Source organism: Vombatus ursinus, unplaced genomic scaffold (assembly GCF_900497805.2).
Source record: "Vombatus ursinus unplaced genomic scaffold, bare-nosed wombat genome assembly UNPS02001287.1, whole genome shotgun sequence".
NCBI lineage: Eukaryota > Metazoa > Chordata > Mammalia > Diprotodontia > Vombatidae > Vombatus > Vombatus ursinus.
This window is the reverse complement of record NW_020941065.1, coordinates 13,798,446-13,818,332: the sequence shown is the minus strand read 5'-3', so window position 1 is coordinate 13,818,332 and position 19,887 is coordinate 13,798,446. Positions and strand designations below refer to the sequence as shown.

The following is a 19,887-nucleotide window of genomic DNA, read 5'->3' as shown; positions in this document are numbered from 1 at the left end:
TTCAGCAAAGGCCTTTATTAATGTCTTGTTCCACATGACTTCAGGTAACCAGGTACCTATAAATACTGTTGGCTTTGTCAGCTCATCCCAGAGTATTCAACATGTGTAGAAATCATGCACCTCAGTTTTTCTTAGGTGTAAAAATACTTAAGGTGTATTTGAAATTTCTGCCTTTTCCCACCATCTAATTATTGAAAAAAGCATAGAAATTTTTCTTCTATTTAAACACTTTCTTTGCACATTGGCTAGTGATTAATGCAAGGGCCTGTTCACTGTTCTACGTGTGTTCTTCCTGGCAGCTTTCTGCTCAGAATGTTCCACAGGTATCTGGTCCCTGGCATGCTTTTTCTAGTGGATAATGTGCCTTGTTATTCTATGCTGGAACTTAGCTCCTTCCCTGTCTACTCCAAGTAGGACCCACTCTTTAATAAAGGCATTTAGTGCGGCTGGTGACCGAGGCTTCCCTCAACGGGAGACTGTCTCCTCACCACTTAACAACCAGATGAAACAACCCTGGCCTGCCAGACCAGCCTCCGGTCCTTTTGTCCAGATGCAGGACTGAACATCCTCCGGAGAAGGCTGGAGCTTCTGTGAAGAGGCCATGAGCGATTTGGGGGCTAGTCTACACCATGTCAAAATCAGTTAGCAGTGACAACTGAGCAGCCCGGCCTGGGTCTGGGCTGTTCACAGAGGCCACGCCACAGCCAGAGAGCAAACATTTACGCAACAGACAAGGAATGAGAATCATAGGCAACAAGACCCCAAAGCAGAACAGAGACTTTGGTCAAATGTCAGATTCCAGTTTTGCTGTGGAAGGACTTTCCTAGAATTTCAGTGACCAAGTGATTCCTTTTCCTCATACCCCTTGTCTACCTTTATCTCAAGCTGGCTGAAAAGAACTCACTCTGGGAATACTTTGTGCCTGATTTGGCAGTGGGGCTTCTGTAGGCAGTGAGGTAAGAGAATCACACCCTCTGGGCCTGGGCCTCGGGAAGCCAGGAGTGCGCCCAAGGGGACCAGCTTTAGCTCTGTAGGAAAGTGATGTTTAAAAAGTCTCCAGGTCCACCGGTCTAAATGCCCTTTGCCATCACCAGCCAAACAGCAGTTTAGGAGTGGTGCACAGGAGTGCCGTGTCCCCAGGTCCTGAAGCTGCCAATGCATTGTGCTCAGCGGCCTCTGAGCCCTGGGAATGAAGTCAGAATGGGGCTGGGTCTGGAGGCTGTGTCCCTTTGGCCCCCGGGGAAGGCAAAGGGTCCACTGTGGTCATGATCAGAACAGCAGCAGGCGCTAAGCCGAGCTTGGCAGCCCTCTCGTTTTGTTTCTCGTCTTTTTTTTGTTTTTGTTTTTTAAGATGACCACAAGAATTTTCACATGATGACATTCAACAAACAACCCTGTGGTAACTGAATCTTAACACTGCTAAACACAGGAGCAACATAACACAACAGGGGGACTGCATCTAGAGCCATGGAGTCAAAATAATGCAGGGTTTTGTCCAAAAGAAACCCCTGGAGCAAATGATTGGGGAAAAAACAAATCTAAGAAAATACAAGCTGGAAACTTCCATTTACAATAACCAGAGAAGAGAGAAATCCAACATGGCATTGATCCCAAAGGAAAGCTTTCCACTGAGGCAGGTTTGTGTCCGTGGTAATGCCACCTCAGCCAGGGGCACACTGTGCCAGAGCCCTTCCCAGGCCAGGCCTCTGTCCTTCTGACCCACGCCAGCAACAGAGATGGACTCATCGTCCTGGAGCAAAGATAAAATCAAGGGCTTGGCGTTCAGCTGCCGCCACATTCGGGTGCCACAAATCGACCATGAAAACCACTCGTGGCCCTTCTTCTGCTGAACCTGAGGAGAAAACAGGATGTAAGAGAATCGCAGAACATTGCAGGTATCACTGGTCAAATCACATTCCTCCATCCATATTGTGCTGTTCCTTGGCTCGCCTCTAGGCAGCAGATGGGTTAGTCCTGTCTCTCTACATTGCTTAAAGTGTTTCCATTATAGACAGTAACTCTAAAGCTTCCCTGCCAAGACATACTGCAAATAGTCAAGATGTGGAAGGACTTTGAAGGCAGTCCTGTTTATAGACCAGGAGGTAGGTAGATAGATAGATGGATTGTGTGGTTTTTTTTCCTTTGTTCTTGTAGAGGACCATGACATCAGGAAGATGATCAAGTGATTGATTGGATTTAAGTGAGGCAGGGCTGTGCAAAGTCACAAACCTCACTTTCTCCTCCAGAGCCATCAGAGTCCAGTGGCCAGATATAGATCAGGATAACTGGAGATGGCCCCGACAGTGATATATACACACATATAAATGTGTCTCTCTCTCTCTCTCTCTCTCTCTCTCTCTCTCTCTCTATATATATATATATATATATGCACACACACGTATTTTATATATATGTTATATCTGAGTCTGTTTACACATATGACTGAAAAAAAAATCACGTCTAAATCAGTTATCAAATTCACAGAACACCATCCCCAAGAAGAAAATGCTCTTTAATCATTTCCAAAATGTTTCCCAAAGCAACCTGAACCCAAATCTTGGTGGGAGGCATGGAGCCCTAGAAATATAAAGTGGAGCCAGGAAGGGTTTCACTTCTGAGAACCAGACTTTTAGAGCTGGAACATGGGGAAGGTAAAATTAAATCCACTCTTTCTAAACCCCAGTTGTGGGGAGGTACCCATTCTTCCTGATTTGTTGGGTTCTTTGTGGGGTTAAGCTCTAGGGGGACAAAGTTGGGTGGAGGGAAGATACTTGCCTTCATGGAATGCGGTGTGCAGAAAAGAGTCATCAAACAGGAGGCACCGGCCCTCTGCCCAGCACTGGGGCTCTCCTCCCACCACCAGCTCACAGCCACTGGGAGTCTTCAGACCTTCACATTCAAAACAGAAGAAAAGAGTGGCCATGATGCGGGAACAGCCAGAGATCAGACGGCATTCCACTTCAGCAAGGAAAGTATTTAAAAAGCATAACTAACCTGTTATTGTTCAGTCTCTCTACTACACCAGAAGGCACAGGTGTGGGGATGAAAATGGCAGATTCCAGATGGCAAAACTTGTTGTGACACAAACCCATTTGTCCCCACTAGACTATGAGCTCATGGAGGGCAGACACTGGGTTGTGTTCAGCCCTGTATCTTCAAGCACTGAGCCCTGGATGGGTGCCCAGTATTTGTAAAACTAAGTCCTTCTGATAGGGAATTCTGTTTATCGTATTCCAGATGCTGGCACCGTCTGGTTGGCATCTCGAGATGAGCTCTGATGGCATATGCATCACCTCCATAGGGGCCTAATATGTGACTTTCTCAACCCGAAGAGTTTTCCCTTGTCACCTACTGGGGAGACCTTGAAGGAAAGCCTAAAACTGTGGCCTTTCATAGGAGTGACAAATCAAGATGGTTGAAGGTCTGGGAGATACATAAAAGAAAATCAGATTAATAACTCAAACCCACGGGAATCAAACACAAGTGATGATGAAAAAGGCCAGGATGTCGACTGAGACACCAGGAGGGAGATGCTGAAATGAGGTCATGGAATTTACCTTTGTCTAGTATCTCTCATCTGAGTTTGAAGGAATCGTAGTAGCATTGTAACTCAGTTAAAAGGGACTTCAGAATTGCTATGACTCTAGGCAGCTAGGTGGTGTAATGGATGGAATGCCAGCCCTGGAATCAGGAGGACCTGAGTTCAAATCCATCTTAAGATATTTATTGGTCTGTGGCCCTGAGCAAGTCACTTTACCCTGTTTGCCTCAGTTTCCTCCTCTGTAAAATGAGCTGGAGAAGGAAATGGCAAACCACTCCAGTACCTTTGCCAAGAAAACCTCAAATGAGGTTACAAAGAGTCAGAGATGACTAATCAACAGGAAAAAAAAAAGCTGTAGAATGTTTGAATTAGAAAGGAAATCAGGTTTTATGAACCAGTATTTCCCCACTCAGACTATACTGCAGACCATGAAAACACTCAATTTCCCTTCCTCAGGCTATTCTAGCCTTCATAGCCTCAGCTCATTGACTTTCTGTGGCTCAGGGAACAGGGACCTGGGGAAAACAAAGACTGAGGGATGGGAAGGCCAGGATTCAAGGTGAGGAAAGTTTTTAAGTTGACAAGTTGTTACGACTTTTGGTAATAAGGATTTTGCAAACCAGTAAAAATTTGCTTTTCCAGACTACCTGGTAAACATTGATAGTCTTTGTCATTTATCAATGAAACCTTTACAGCCCATCCTTTTAATGTCTTTAATTATGAGTGCACGGGCTAGTCGTTTCTGGAAGGATTTACCCAGAAGGAAACCTTTCTTTAGATCCACACAAGATCATACAGAAGGGAGCCATAGGCAAGGATCTGGCACATTGCAGCTCTATTTCTGGCTTCACTGACTCACTATGGCAACTATGACTGACTAAGTTCTTTCATTTCCTTTCTGTGATTTAATTTCCCCAATAATTATAAGAGCCCCCATTTATATGGCACGTTGTACCGTATAAAGTGCCGTACTCAGAACAGCTCCGCGAGGAAGGCAATAGGCATTGTTCCCTTGGAAGCAAAGGGGTTTTTCTGCCATCACATACTTGGTAGATGTCAAGAGCCAAGATGAGGGCTGATGTCCTTCCAATTCCAAGCCCAGGATTCTTTCTACTACAGCCTCTCCTGAACAAAGCTGATGGAATAGATAACAACTCTTTTGCTTTCAGCCTCATTCTGTTGATAATACACACTGTGGTACAAAAATGGATGGAGCCCAGCAAGTTAACACATAGTAATTATTCCAATTAAAGCTAGTCTTATTTGTGAAGATAATGCATTTCTCAACAGCAGCCGACCGAATGAGCAGATACTGCCCACTGATGATGATGATGACGACGACTGGGATCACAGCTGCCCTGTGATGGATGCCCCCCTTGGAGGCAACAGGAGGCATAAGCCACATGGAGAAAGGGGAAGTTCATGGGTGTGGAAGCAGGAAACATGATCTAGGTGATACTGGACCACTCCCTGTGCCTTTCTGAGTCTCCAGTTTCCTCCTCATCAGATAACAGCGTTGGGCTTAGTGATCTTTAAGGTTCTTCTATTCTATAGGTCTAAGACAATCTAGCCCACTACTTCCTGACTCAACAGAAGGGTCATGGACAATCAAGAGTTCTAGGGATCCGCTAGTCCTGTAAACACTGGATAGAGTTCCAGGAACATGGCGGCGTCGGGGGTAGTCTCCTATACAGTAATTATCCTGCCCTCCCACTGGAGTGGAAAGGAAGGATGCTGTCCTTTCTCACGGTCTCTAAATGACTCATCACCACTCACCACATTAGAGCAGAAAAGCATTCCTGGCTTTGCAACTCCAGCCTGATGTTTCTTTTCTATACTTGCTTTCTTAGCTGTGTACCACTTCTTTCTGTTGCCAATGACATTAGCTTAGCTGGCAGAAACGATCCTTGCCCCACATCTCACTCCATGATTGGGTGATGTCCGTGTGCTAGTGTGAGGCGTCTTGGAAGCTGGCGAGCAACTCCAGGCTGCCAAAGATGGTTTTTCTCTCAGGGCCTTTGAGGTTTAGGAGTGTGCTGTTTTGTCTGAAATACTCTTTCGAAAGAAAGAACAGGGGTTTCTCTACCAACAGTGGATGAAGATGCAGTCAAGGCAGGAGGGACAGAGAAAACTCTGTGCTAACTGTTGTTCCTTCATTAGTCTGGGGAACTGTAGGTCTCCCTCAGGACCCAGGGTGGGCTGTTCTCCTGATCAGATCATACAAAGAAAAATGATCTTTAATTGTGTTTAACTTAAGTTTGATGAATAAAATCACATATTATGTGCTGTTGGCTGAAGCCAGCTTATATTGCCCTGTGGCCTTGGCTAAGGCTTAGCCTTCAGAAGTGTATCCTGCTTCACTGACATCTGGCTCTTTGGGCTTAACTGTTTGGGTAAGGACCTGACTCACTTTGGAGGTTTGCGGCAATGCAGTTGGCACATCTAGGGAGTGGCTCAGTCAGGAATGCTAGGTAGTATATGGGCTATCGGCCTGTGATCTCAGCCACCACCATCTTTTCTGGAGTCTGGGATGGGAAGAGTCCACACTCAGAGTCAGATAAGACGGGTAAGGCCTTGGCTTTGGGCAGAGCCCTTTAAGACGGACACACGTCCATCAGCCCTTCTGTCAAAGTCCTGCCCCTTTTCTAACACCAGGTAGTTTACATGTGACAGGGTGTGACAAAGGTGCAGAGGAAGCAGGTTCCTTTGTGGTTCACCCTGTGAGTTTCTGAGCTGGAGTCTGTCCCTGGGGACTCCTGTCAAGAGAGGCGCATATGACAGCAGGCTCTCTAGGATGCAACACGCATTTGGTTCCTGAGACAGCCTAAACCAAGAAAGGGAAAATTAATCCAAGGAATGAATTCCTGAAGAAAACTCTGGCTCAGCTGGCTACAGAGGATGCTGGATTTGTGGAAAGATCACCAAGTTTGGAATCAGTGGACCTAGATTTGACCTTGCCTTCACTGCCTACTACCTGTGGGATCTTGGAAAGGCTCTGGACTTCTCAGATCTTTCTTTCCTCAGCTATAAAATGAGTCTTGGGCTGGGTGACCGCTGAGGTCTAGCATTAAAACCTTTTGATCCTGAAAGTGGCACCCAGCCCCTGTTATGTAGCAAAAACCCAGTGACCGGATCTGTAGGGGACTTGAAATGGGCCTAATGTCTAACTCGGTTTTCTAGCAGCAAGACCTCCCTCATCTCTACACGATTGTTTAATGGGCCCTAATATCTTAACATGTGCTTGTTAACACACACACACACACACACCCACCCACCCACCCACCCACACCCCTTTTACCTTCTATCAAGCCTCAAGCTTCTCCCAACTCCAATCCATTTTCCCAGTGCCACCAGATGAACTTTTTCAAATGCTACTTTCATTCTAACTCTGGCATTCAAAGCCCTCTGTCATATAATGCCTACCTATTGGCCTGGCCTTAACTCATTATTCCCTTTTATAGATTTTATGTTTCAACCGAGCTGAACTGCTGTCTCCTTCCCTCTCATCCTGCCCGATCTCACGTCTGTGCTTTTGCATCCCTCCTACCTGGAATGCCTTCTCTGGGTCTTGAAATCTGCGTTTTCCTTCAAGGCCTCACTCAGAAGCCCCCTTCCCCCTACAGCCTTCCCTGGTTCCCTATGCCCTGCCTCCTAGCCTTTTGCAGATGATCTTTCTTTTCCTCAGGTCCGGCACTCACCCTTTATCTCTCTTTGCATTTAATATGCTTATATCAAAGTGATTTGTATTCTTGCCCTTCCCCCAGTGAAACAGAAGTCTTTTTTGTGTCTTCAGTACCGTGCACACCCGGGGCTTTGTACGTAGATGCTTAATGTTCACTGAATTTAATTGAATCATGTTACACCCCTCTTCAAACATAATGCTTCCCCACTGACTGTGGTCCAAAGTTCTTGGCCTGGCATTCAAGGCCCTTCAAATGTCTTTGTTAATCATATCTCACACTACTACTCCCCTACTCAAAGCTTCCACTTACTTTGCTTTCAGTGGACCTTCAGCATTTCCACCTCATGCCTTTCTCTCTTACCTGGAAAGACCTTTTTTCCCCCCGCCCCCACTTTCTACTACTCTGTGTCCTACTGAATTTTCAGGCTCTAACCCAAGCCCTGCTTTTTGCCCATGAAGCCATCCCTGACCATTCCAGCCCTCTCATAATACTTATGGTCTGTTCCACTCACTCATATGGAACAGTATAGACTACTTTTTAAAATTCCATAAGGTTTCACTTTCCACAAGGCTGGTCTTCCCCCAACCGCCATCTAGACTGTAAGCTTTCTGAGGCCACAGATCTGGCCACATCTTCCCTTGCTTCCCCTCCCTCCTGGGCCCCGGGCCCAAGATGGTACCCTGCATATCCTTAGAAGTCATGTAATAGATACTCAGTATTTGACTGATGTGAGGCAGCTAGGTGGCGCCATAGTGCATAGAGCACCAGGCCTAGAGTCAGGAAGACTCATTTTTGTGAGTTCAAATATCAGCGTCAGACCTTCCTAGCTGTGTGACACTGAGCAAGTCACTTCACTCTGTTTGCCTCAGTTTCCTCATCTGTAAAATGAGCTGAAAAAGGAAATGGCAAACCACTCCAGTATCTCTGCCCAGAAAACCCCAAATGGGGTCAGAAGAATCAGACATAACTGAAAAATGATTGAATAACAACAACAAATTGGACTGATGTCTTCTCTTGGGTCGCTCTTAAGTTTGAGAAGTTAATCCTCTGAGCTGTTCATTTTCCCTGCTCCTTCCTAAAGCTGATAAACTAGAAACAATTGGCTCCTGACAGAAGCTTCCCTCTGCTAAGGCTTCTTTGATATGTATCCCTTTCCAGGAATGTTAATAAGCCACATTGTCAATAGACAGCAAACTCCTTCTTACCCAGATGGTTGGGGAATGGGGTATTCTGATTATTGACTACTTCTGGTTATTCTCAGCTACCGCACTTTGAATAGCAATTTTCAAAAAATAAGAATGATATAGGCTGTCCCCATTAAATTATAATCTCCTTGAGGGCGGGGACTGTGTTTTGCCTCTTTTTGTAGTCTCAGTGCTTAGTATAGTGCCTGGCACACAATAGGTGCTTAATAAATGTTTACTGATTGATTGATTGATAAAGCCATAGTCCTGATCAGTGAGCTGTGATTTCATCAGCACGGGTGCATACACCTGTCCCATGGATGCAGATGATGATCTTCCCAAGCCTTAGAGCAAACCTGAGTGCAGTGTCTAAGTCAGGGGTGGGGAACCTGAGGCCTCAAGACCACATGTGGCCGTCTAGGTCCTCAAGTGCAACCCTTTGACTGAATCTAAACTTCACAGAACAAATACCCTTAATGAAAGGATTTGTTCTGGAAAACTCGGACTTGGTCAAAAGGCCGCACTCAAGGACCTAGAAGGCCACACGTGGCCTCGAGGCTGCAGGTTCCCCACCTCTGCCTTAGAACCTCCAAGAAGAGCTGTGGCCCCAAAGAACCCACTCCCCCCATGTCCACTTGCTCACAATTAATTTCTCCCACCTTAGCTAGGCTGATTCTTGGACAACACAGTCCAGTACTTCACCAGGACCCTAAGCTATGCTGGATGTAACTGGACCTTTAATGAGTGAGGATACACTTCAGTCTTTTCAGGGCCTCCGGGTTCTCACACACACACCAATTATCCATGTCCAGCATGGAGTAGTGGATAGACGAGTTCAAATCCCACCTTGGGCATGAGCAGCGCTGGCCGTGTTAGCTCACTTTTCCCAACCTCAGTTTCCTCACCTATAAAATGTGGTAATAATGCAGCCACTTCCTACAGTTGCTGAGGATTTAATGGGATAATGTGGATAAAGCACCTTTCAAATTTTAAAGACTAAATAAAAGCCCCAATTATTGTTGTTGTTTTCTTCCTACTAGTACTAGAGTGTGGCAGAGGCGTGGCTGAGAGGCCTCAATTCACACTGCATCTGGTGTATCCCCCAAAGATGATCTGACATTCCTGTTCTCAGCTCGCTTCTGCTCTTCTGCAGAGCAGCACAGGCCAGAATGGGAATTAGAATAAGCACGTGTCTGGTGACTTGAGCTTTCTAATTTGGATTTCGGATCAACACAAGTTGACTGTGCTTACAATCGCGTGCGTCCCTCCTATCCCAACAACTTACGTACCTAAGTGGCATCGAATGCGGATATTGGTAGGTCCATAGTGCTCAGTGATAACCGTGCCAGGACTCAGTACTGAGATGCACGCGTTCCCAAAGACATTGTTACCAATGCAGGTGCGGAGGCTTCCAAGCAAACGGTACGTCCGTGGGCATTTTCTGCAGTTCCTGGGAACACACACCCCCTGGTTCACCAAATAAAAGGTGAACCACTCCCCGCTAGGGGTGCTGTTCATTTTCCATCCTTGTGGAAGGCTGCAGTTGGAGAAAGCTTTGTACAGAGTCTCAAATTCACACAGAATGGTCTGGAAGTTGCGTTCCAACAGCTCTACGTCATGTTTCTGTGCGTCTCGGGAGAAATAAGGAGTGGTGGGTAAGTCTGGTAAGAAGAAGACTTCTGGTTTCTGGATGGACGGCCGGCTATTCAAGTAACGTCCTTGCTCACGGATGCCCTTATGGATCCTGCCCATGCCAGACCAGGAATATCGTTTTGCGTATTCTTGCAAGTTGTGATAGAGTTTCTGGTTAAGTCCGTCGTTGTGGGTACAACGCACACACTCGGGTGAGTGGCAGTACACATACCCGTTCTGCAGCCCATTGACATCGGCGCTCTGCATGAGGGAATTCACAGTGACGTAGGGCCGAGGTTGTTCCCGGCCTACGTGGTAACAGTACCAGACAAACAAGACCAGCAGGCAGGCCACCGTCGTCAGCGCCATGGTGTCACAGTCCCGCACGGACTGGATGCCGGTAGCGATACAGTCCCGGAGTCCATCCAGTGACCAGCTCCAATCCAGCAGCCACGCCACAGACATCTTTGTGCAGTTGTTGTTAGATGTATGTAGGATGGTCAGGCGATTTGTCCTCGGATGGCCCAAGGGCACCCACACCATGCAGGTCAGTACGGATGAGGGGGGGTGGCTTAGGATGGGGAAGGCATGGCTGCTGCTGCTCCCGGGATGCTGGTATGGCCTTCATGAACAAACCGTGTTATTGGTGGTCACATCTTCATTTCTGGCAAAAGTCATTGCCAGTTGAGTGGGGAGGAGTTGGTCTATACCAGGCAAACAGTCAGGTTCCAGGTCTCCTTAGCTGGGACAAGGCATTCTGATAAATCCTTGAAGCTGTCCAAGTCTGGAAAAAATAAAGACCTGGAAGCACGATAGGTTTCTCATGAATGTCTGAAAACATAAGCTCCTCAATTAGATTAGAGATTGATGGGAAGGAATGATTTCTGTTTCATAAATGCTTAGTTTACATTAAGTACGGTGTGACCGAATGTACTTGTTATGTGTTTTATTAGACAGGCCTGGATTCCAAAGGTTCTCAGACAGAGGGCAGAGGGGCTGTTTAAAAGGAGCCCAAGCTTTGCTTTCTAAGATTAATTACAGGATCACACTGCTGAAAGGGACAGAGGCTGTCCGCTCCAAACCAGAAAAGGAAATTGAGAACCAGACAAGTAGGGCGGCTCACTTGAGGTCGGCCAGCACCAAGTGGGAGAGTGGGGACTGGCTTAGCACCAGAAGGTTTGCAAGTCACCTTTCACACTGTCCCCTCTGAGCCTCACAAGAACCTGGTGACGTGGAAGGGTCACTATTATTCCATTTTTATTTTACCCACATTGGTCTGTCTGACATAGGTCCCCGATCATGCTTTTCTTGGGAATTTCTGAGAGAACAGCTAAGTCCTTGGTTTGAAACACACACACACACACACACACACACACACACACACACACACACACACGTGGATACATAGATATATACATACACATGGACAGGCGTGTATATAATACACATACAGACACATGCATATACATGTGAATGCACGTGTGTATATGTATAGGCATACGTGTATGTGTGTATATGTACATACATAGATGTATTCGCACACTTGTGTGTATGTATATGTATGTATATATTATATATGTGTATGTATATGTGCATGTATGTATGTAAATCCCAGCATTCCCTCATCTTCAGAGGTTGTGAAGGTAAGAAAAACATATAGGATGAAACATAAAGTCTCTATCAGCCAGGACAGCAGAACCGTCCCTTTGCCAGGAATTTTATCCCTTTTTAATTAATTAAATTAAGTTAAACCTACAGAGAAAAGCCATGTTGTTGCTTCACCCTCCCTTTAGGGCTGCTGGTAGCAGTGTCTAGACACACATACACACACACACACACACACACACACACACTCTCTCTCAATAAATGGTAAGTAACCATCAGAACACAATTTTTTATTGCCGAATAAGTTTATAAAGTCCTTGCCCTGCTCCCCAGGGTTCTTCTCCTGAACCCCAAGGGACCTACCCTGCTGGCTACATCCTGATGATGATATGACGATGTGATCACTGTCGATTTGCTAAGCAAAGTCATGAGTCACAAACTTGGAGACAAAACAAATCCTGTCAGAGAGAAGGATCCTTGGTCCCAGAAAGCTGCCTGTGTAAACAGGGAACTTCTCAAAACTGAAACTATCTGGGTGGAAGTTTGTTTATTTTAGAACCAAAGCAAATGGGGCTTTCCCTTGGAATGTAAATTTCTCGAGGGTATGGATGGTTTCATCCTTTGTGCCTATAGCATAGGTCCTGGCACACAGTAGGTGCTTAATAAATACTCGATTAGAGGCTTGCCGAGATCTTAAGCCAGCATTGAATGAATCCCCACTGATTCACAATGGGTTAGCCTCCAAATGTTCATTTTTTTCAGCTTTACAGAGAAGAAAGTGGAAAAATTTCCTTGATCATATTCTGGTTTCTTCCATGTTTGGGATGGATAAACAATGAGCTAAACACAAGGTCATCAGCCAGGCAAAACTATTTATTAAGCACCATGATATTTTTATTTCTGGGAGCCATAAAATTGGGGAGATTGGAAGAGAGCAGAAGCTCTTATAGCACTGGCCAAAGATTGGGAGCTGGAGGGGCCTTGAGATCATCCTGTTCAACCCCTTCATTTGACATATCTGATCTGGGATATTTCAGTAAAGAATACATAGAAAAGTAAATATGGGATAGTTGAGTATTGAGTATGTAAAGAAAATACTTTCTTCCCCTAAAAACCAAGGAGCAAAGAGTTTCATTCTGGGGGATCCTTTCATGCTTTACTAGATTCTTTCTGAGATTATTGAAAAGGAATGGGAGAGGGCAGGCATTTTATATAATGATTGGGTGGAAATAAAAGTTTTTTGGGCCTCTGGTATCCTCCCCATAACTCTCCTTCCCCCAGCCCTACCCCCACTCTACTGTTGTAGTTTGTTTCTCCTTTGGGGCAAGGAAGACAAATAAAGGTGAGGCCTTTTCAATTTATGAATTCCTTTCCTGGAACTGATTCCTGGAAACTGCATGTGGCCTACCTGAGAGGTAATAAGGCACTTTTATCAAGGAAGGACCATTTGGCTGAACCATAATGATCTGCTCCGATTTGGATTTTCAGTCTCTCTGGTGGGGAAGGGAAGCAATCCTCTAAAAGACTATTATTTGGGGAAAAAAATAATTTAACAGGTAGGCATCTACTAAGTAGAAATCCAAATTAGGCTCTCTAGTCATAAATATTTCCCAGGTAGGTGACTCGGTGGATAGAGTACCAGCCGTGGAGTCAGGAAGATCTGAGTTCAAATTTGGCCTCAAACACTAGCTGTGTGACCTTGGGCAAGTCACTTCACTTTGCCTCAGTTTCCTCATCTGTCAAATGAACTGGAGAAGGAAATGGCCAACCACTCTAGTATCTTTACCAAGAAAACACCAAATGGGGTCTTGGAGAGTCAACACAACTGAACAAATCACAAATGTTCCAACATGATACAGAAACACACTGGCAGAGATGTTGACCTGATTTTCATACATTAACAGAAGGGAGGGGTAGCACCTACAAATGTGGCCCATTTCTCCCCCCAAAAAGCAGTATCTTAGATATAGAGAGAAAGGCTGAAATGATAGATAAATGACTAGAGGGGACAAGAGGCCAAGATCTCCAATGCTGTGCCCAGAAGATCATAAACAGTCAGTGTGAAATGAGGACTTTTTGTAGCCATCAGTTGTTCTGGGTGACCGGCCAACTTAATGCCGTCAATAGCTAGCTGACCTTCCAATAGCACTTTCAGCACATAAATCATCCCATCTGATCATGACAGCAACTCTGTGAGGAGAGTCGCTATTATTATTATCATCATGCAGAGGAGGAAACTGAGGCTCAGAAGGTCAACAGACTTGCCTGGGAACACAGGATCAATGTCTGAGGCAAAATCTGAGCACAAGCCTCAAGTCTTGGAGTTGATAAGACTAAGTCCAGGGCTGTTGCTGCCATGCCCTGCTGCTTCTTAATTCACTGTGCTCACAATCAACAGCTAGGACATCAGTCTTTAATAATCCACAGGGCACAAGAAGCGACCACCTGAGTGACTTTAAGAGTGGGAAATAGAGAAAACTAAAAATAAATTAATTTAAAAAAATAAAATGACAAAAAAAAAGAGTGGAAAGTAGGTAAGTAACCGTCAGAATCCAGCCTTCCTTTGGAAGGAAACATGCATTTACTAAGGATCTGTCTGCTCTGTGCCAGTTACAATGCTATGCATTTTTACAAATATATATTTCATTGTCTAGACCAGTCTCCTCATTGGATTGATGAGGAAACTGAGGCCTGGGAAGTCTGGCACTTTCTTGGGAGCACAGCCCATCAGTGACAGTGCCAGAGCCAGAAGCCAGGCACCTTGACTCTAATTCTGGTGCTTTTTCCACTGTGCCACTGATATGGATTCGCTGAGTGCTTACAACTTGTGTTAAATCTAAGAATAAAATTAACCAACAAGCAAAAAAAAAAACAACACCACCAACCCAGATATGTATTTCATTTGATCCTTATAACAATCCTGGGAGGTGAGTGCTATTACCATTCCCATTTTACAGATGGTGAAACTGAGGGTTGGGAAGGTTTTGACTTTTGCAGGACCACATAGCTAGAGGAGCCATGGAGCCCAGATTCAAAGAGGATGAGATAATTTGCCCAAGGTCATGCTGCTCATAATAAATGGCAAGACCCACACTCAAACCCAAGCCTAGCTCTAAAGCCCGGGGGTCAAAGCATGATCAAGTCTGAGCCTGGTCTGACTAGGCTAGACTGGGAAAAGAAAGTCCACATCATTGGCCCATCCCTGGCAGAGAGGCTGCAGTTTGACCCAATCTCGTGGCTGCCTCTCCTGGAGCCTGTGAAAAATCTTTGTATCTCTCCAAGTGCTACAGTGTTTTGGGCATGACGACACGGACTCAATTCACACAGTATTTCACGGTTTACAAAGCACTCGGTTCTCGACAACCTGTGAGGCAGAGCGTCAAGATCATTAACCTGCTTTGGTAGGCCAAGACAAGGAGCCTCATGACGTTAAGGGACTTGACCACAGTGTCCCAGCTAGTGAGGGACAGGGTGGATTTCTGATGTCAAATCACTTCGTCTCTGTGCTTAATAAATGTTTGTAGCATGTATCAATGCCTGGTAACCGCTGCGGCTAACTGGTACCTTGTAGCTTAGACAAGGCTACTACCCAGGGTGGCATTCCTGGAGCCTTTCAACCTTGGCTCACCCTCTCTGTAGCAGTCTCCCCTCCCTTGAAATACGGACTTGGATAGCTTTCAATGCAATGGAGGGGGGGGGTCTTCCCTAAAACCAGCATGATTTACTCCAGAAGCACAGATTAGGCGCCTCACGCCTTGGGGACATACACCCACTCTTTGAGTACCAACTATGTGCAGAGCCTGGCATCAACATAACTGGAAAGGTTTGGCACTCAGAGAGGATGCTATCTAGGAGACATACTGTCTACCAGAAGCTCTCCATGACCTGTCTGGGGGCAAACTACAGAATCTGGAAGAAGGGCCCTTAAAAGACCATCCAGTCATGGAAGCACAGAATTTTGGGGCTGGGAGCCTCTGCCTGGAGCTAGCCAATGATTCCCTACTCACCAAGGCAGCCTATTATACTTTGGGATAGCTCAAATGGTTAGGAAGTTGTCCCTTCCATCCAGCCTAAATCTGCCTCTTGGAACGTCCAACCACTGCTGGGGGCTCTGGCTTCTGGGACCAAACAGAACAAATCTAAGCTCAATTGCATGACAGCCCTGAGTCTTCTCCAGGCAAGGCATCCCCAGTTTCTTCAAATGCTCCCATAAGGGTATGGATCCAAGGCCATTCTCCATGCTGGTTGCCTTCCTTTGGACACTCGGGAGCTTTTCAATGCCCTTCCTAAAGAGTGATGTCCAGAATGGAGTGTGCTACTCCTGATGCTTCCAGACCAGGACAGGGTAGAGAGGGGACTACTACATATAGACGAAGACTGCATTGGCTTTTTTGGGCTACCACATCACACCATTGACTCAAGTTAAGCTTGCAGGTCATTCAAATCTCCAGATTTTTTTTTTTAATTTAATACAAGCTGCTATCTACTCATACCTCTTCTGTACTTGTGATACCCATTCTTTGGACCCAAGTGCAAGAATGGACAGCTATCTTCACTAAATTTTACTCAGATTCAGCCCAGTGTGGTGTTCTGTCATGTGCCATTCCCTCATTTTTACAGATGAGAAAAAGGCCCAGAGAGGGTGAGTGACCTGCCTCTCGTCACAGAGATAGTAAGAAAAGGAGTCAGGCTCGGATCCCAAGCCCTTTGACTCCCTTCTGATGTCTCTCCCAGCTTGACTTCTGTAATCTAATGCCCCCCAAAGCCAGCTGCCATTCTGTAGGTTTGGGAGGTGGGGGCTTTAAGGGCCAGTCTAATTTTTCATCTCATTATAAAGCTTACCGTTAGGGAGCTCTAACCAAAAGAGGACAACCAAGGTGGGGGCAATCAGGGAAGGGGCAGGTCCGGAGAGGCCCTTCCAGAGGAAACCGACTTTCCCCTCCCCCATTCCTAGCATCTGGAGACAGAGACAGATAGAGAGGAGAGAGTAGGTGGGAAGGGAGGAGGCGGGGAAACGGGGAGATAGGGGAGGGGGAGAAATGAAACCAGGAAAGAGTGGAAGGGGGAAGGGAGGACAGAGGGAAAGGGAGAAGTGAGAAGGGGCAGGGAAGGAAGAGAGGGAATGAAGAGTCAAAAGAGTGGGGAGAAAAAAGAGAGGAGGGACAGTTGGGAGGAGGAGGAAGAAGCTGGGGAGGGGGAGGGAGGAGGCTGATGGGAAGGGGGAGGGAGATGGGGAGACAGGACAGTGATGGGGAGGAAGGATGGAGAGGGAGATGAGCAGAGGGCAATGGGAGCCGCTGACCCCTGGGGCCGGGCTGGGGGCTGGGGGCTGCTCTTCCTCTCCCCCCTCCCCAGCCCTCCTCCTCCTCCTCCTCCTCCTCCTCCATCCCTCGGGCGCTCCTCGCTCCCTTACCTGGCTCCGGCCGCGCCTCGGGCCAGGGGCTGCCTCCGCCCTCGGCCCGCCCGGCCTGGGGGAGGGGGGGTGGCTGGCCGCCCCCTCCTCCTCCTCCTCCTCCTCCTCTCCGCCGCCGCCGCCGCCGCCGCCACCGCCTCCCCAGCCCCGACCCCGCTGCTGCCGCTGCGCTCGCTCCGCGGAGCCGGGCGGGGGAGGGACCACAACTCCCACAATGCGCAGCGCAGGCCCCGGGCCGCGATTGGAGAGGAGGCCACGGGGGGGCGGAGCCGAGGAAGGAGGTGAGGGACGGGGGCGCGCGGGGGCGCGCCCTGCGAGGCGCGGGGCGCGGGAGCGCGCAGGGGGCTCCTGGGCAGGGGAAGGCGGAGGCACCACGAGGGCGCGGAGCGCGCGGGCTGGACCCTAGTCTGGGGGGCTCGAGGACGTGGGCGGGGGTCGCCGTGGCCTTGACCTTGAAGGGGAGGGATCCCAGAGCCCGAAGCGTCCGGTGCAACCTGCTCAGCAGCAGACCCAGCAGCCTCTGCTTGCGTACCTAGAGGGATGGGAAGCTCATGACCTCTTTCGGCAGCCATCCCTCTTAGGGAAGAAGAGAGGAAAAAGCGCTCCTCGTGAGGACCTTTTTCCAGACTTCTGGCCCAAACTGGCTGCTTTGCAGCTTTTCTGCCCATTGCCCTGGGGCCGAAAGAACCATCCAGCCGTCCTCCAAGTCCCCCCAAAGCTTAGCGCATTAAGGTTCTCAAAGCCCTTTACCAGTCTGATCTCATTGGATCCTCACAACAACCCCGCGAAGTAGGGCTATTATTACCCCCATTCTACAGTTTAGGAAACTGAGGCAGACAGAGACGAAGTAATTTACCCACAGTCTCACATCTAGTAAGTGTCCGAGGGAGGATTTGAACTCTGGACTTCTTGATTCCAGGTCCAGCAACCTCATAAAGAAAAAACAAAACAAAAAACAAATTTGAAAGGCTTTGGAACTCTGATTAGTTATTCCAAAGAACCGAAGATAAAGCAAGCACACTACCCACCTCCTACCAGAAGAGTGATGGACACTGCACCCCTTCGTTGCCTCCCTGTTGTTATTGTTCAGCCCTTCAGTAGGGACCCCTTGGACCATAGGACTCCAATACTGTCTATGGGGTTTTCTTGGCAAAGATATTGGAGTGGTTTGTCATTTCCTTCTCCAGCTGCCTCCCTGTAGGATCCTAAATAGGGGACCTGACATCTAGTCCAAGACATAAATGGGAAAATGAGATCTAGCGAATTGCCTCCTTCAGAGCTTGCAAGCAACTAAGGGTGAATTAAGTAGGAAGGACCTCTCAGTCTGTCTCGTATCCTGTCCTGCTGTTAGATGAATCATAGACCAGTCCTTGGAGCATCGGAGTTGGATGGAACCTCAGAGATTAGTGAGTCCATCCTTTCATTGGGCAGATGGGCAAGCATGCCAGAAGCAGAAAGATAGCATCCCTGTCTTCATGCATTTGAAAGGCTGCCTCATGGGAGAGGAAGTATCCTTGCTTGGCTTGGGAGCCGTAAGTGGAAGGAAGGCACAGAGAAGCAGATTTAGGTTGGACCATCAAGTGAAGCTTTCTTGAAATGAGAGCTGTCCAAAAGTGGAATGAGCTATCTCAGGAGGTGAGACGATCTTCAATTTAGAGTTGAACCTTAAGAGGTCATCCCTGGATTTCTCCTCCATGACCCCCTAACTGACTTGACCTTGATGCTGACTCTTCAAGAGTACTTCCTCTCTCTCCCCTTCCCACCCCCATTTCTGGAACCTGACTTCCTATCAATTCAACCCTGCCATTGCTCCTGGATGAGGTATATCTTCCTAGCCACCCCTCTAGTATGTGTGATATTTCCCGTTAGAGTGTAACCTCCTTGATGGCAGACACTACCTTTGCTTTTTGATATTTGTATCTTCTGTACCAACTTTGTACATAGTTGACAATTGATATATTTATTATCCATTCATTTATTCAACTCCATCATTTTACATTTGAGGAAATTAAAGTCTAAGGAGGTTGATCTTGCCCAAAGTAACAGAGTTAGTAAGTGATAGAGACAGGATTTGAGCCCAGATCTTTTAACTCCAAATTCAAAGTTCTTTCTAAAGCAACACTGATTCCTTGTCCCTTCCGATCTCCAGATGGAAACTGGATGGGTCTCCTTGCATACTATGCAGAGGATTCTCGTACTGATCAGAGTTGGACTACAAGACCTCTGAGGTTCTTTCCAACTCTCGGCAGTCTGTGAAACAATTGAGTAGCCCTAGATTATGTGGCTTGTTACGGGGAGAGCTCAAGTCTCCTAATTGCTAATCCCTCTGCTGCATGACCTAGGCTCTTCATTGGAAGCTCCATGAGCCAACACTCGGTCCATTTTTTGTCTTTCTTTGTATCCCCAGTGCTTCGCACAGTGCCTGGCTTGCAGTAAGTGCTTAATAAATGCTTATGGACTGCCTAATCGTCACTTCTCAATGCTAATCCTATTGCCTCAGTTTCCTCCTCTAAGAAAAGGTATATGGGGATGGGGGTAGGGGATGTAGCTGTGTTCATACTTTGTTATGGTCCACAAGCCACAGATAAAAACCCACTGTGGATTTGCCCAGATGGGCACAGCCAATGATTACAATTTAGTGTAAAACAGGAGCTTTCTCTTGATAAAGCCTTTACCTAGCAGCCAGGGTAAGTTCCCCACTCTGGGACTGCCCTAGGGAAGTGAAGGGACAGCTGAAGGAGGACTGAGAATGAGGAGGATGAGAATAAGACTGGTCTGCTGTTGTGATAGCTTTGATGCTCTAAGGAGACCTCTCCTTCAAAGTAGTCA

General features: G+C 47.0%; 1 protein-coding gene across 2 annotated transcripts; it reads right to left on the bottom strand.

Moving 5' to 3' along the window:
* Window positions 1–15: 15 nt before the first annotated feature.
* ASPHD2 (aspartate beta-hydroxylase domain containing 2) lies at window positions 16–17,099 on the bottom strand. 2 transcript variants are annotated; one of them, XM_027864639.1, is made up of 4 exons: window positions 17,059–17,099; window positions 9,698–10,841; window positions 2,776–2,889; window positions 16–1,852 (listed from the first exon to the last, which is right to left on the bottom strand). In XM_027864639.1, the coding sequence occupies exons 2-4, from the start codon at window positions 10,581–10,583 to the stop codon at window positions 1,743–1,745; spliced, it is 1,110 nt and encodes a 369-aa protein (XP_027720440.1). In that variant the 5' UTR covers window positions 10,584–10,841; window positions 17,059–17,099; the 3' UTR covers window positions 16–1,742. The 2 variants fall into 2 exon arrangements, with proteins under 2 accessions (XP_027720440.1, XP_027720451.1); XM_027864650.1 differs by having other exon boundaries at window positions 9,698–10,824; window positions 17,059–17,085.
* Window positions 17,100–19,887: the final 2,788 nt, after the last annotated feature.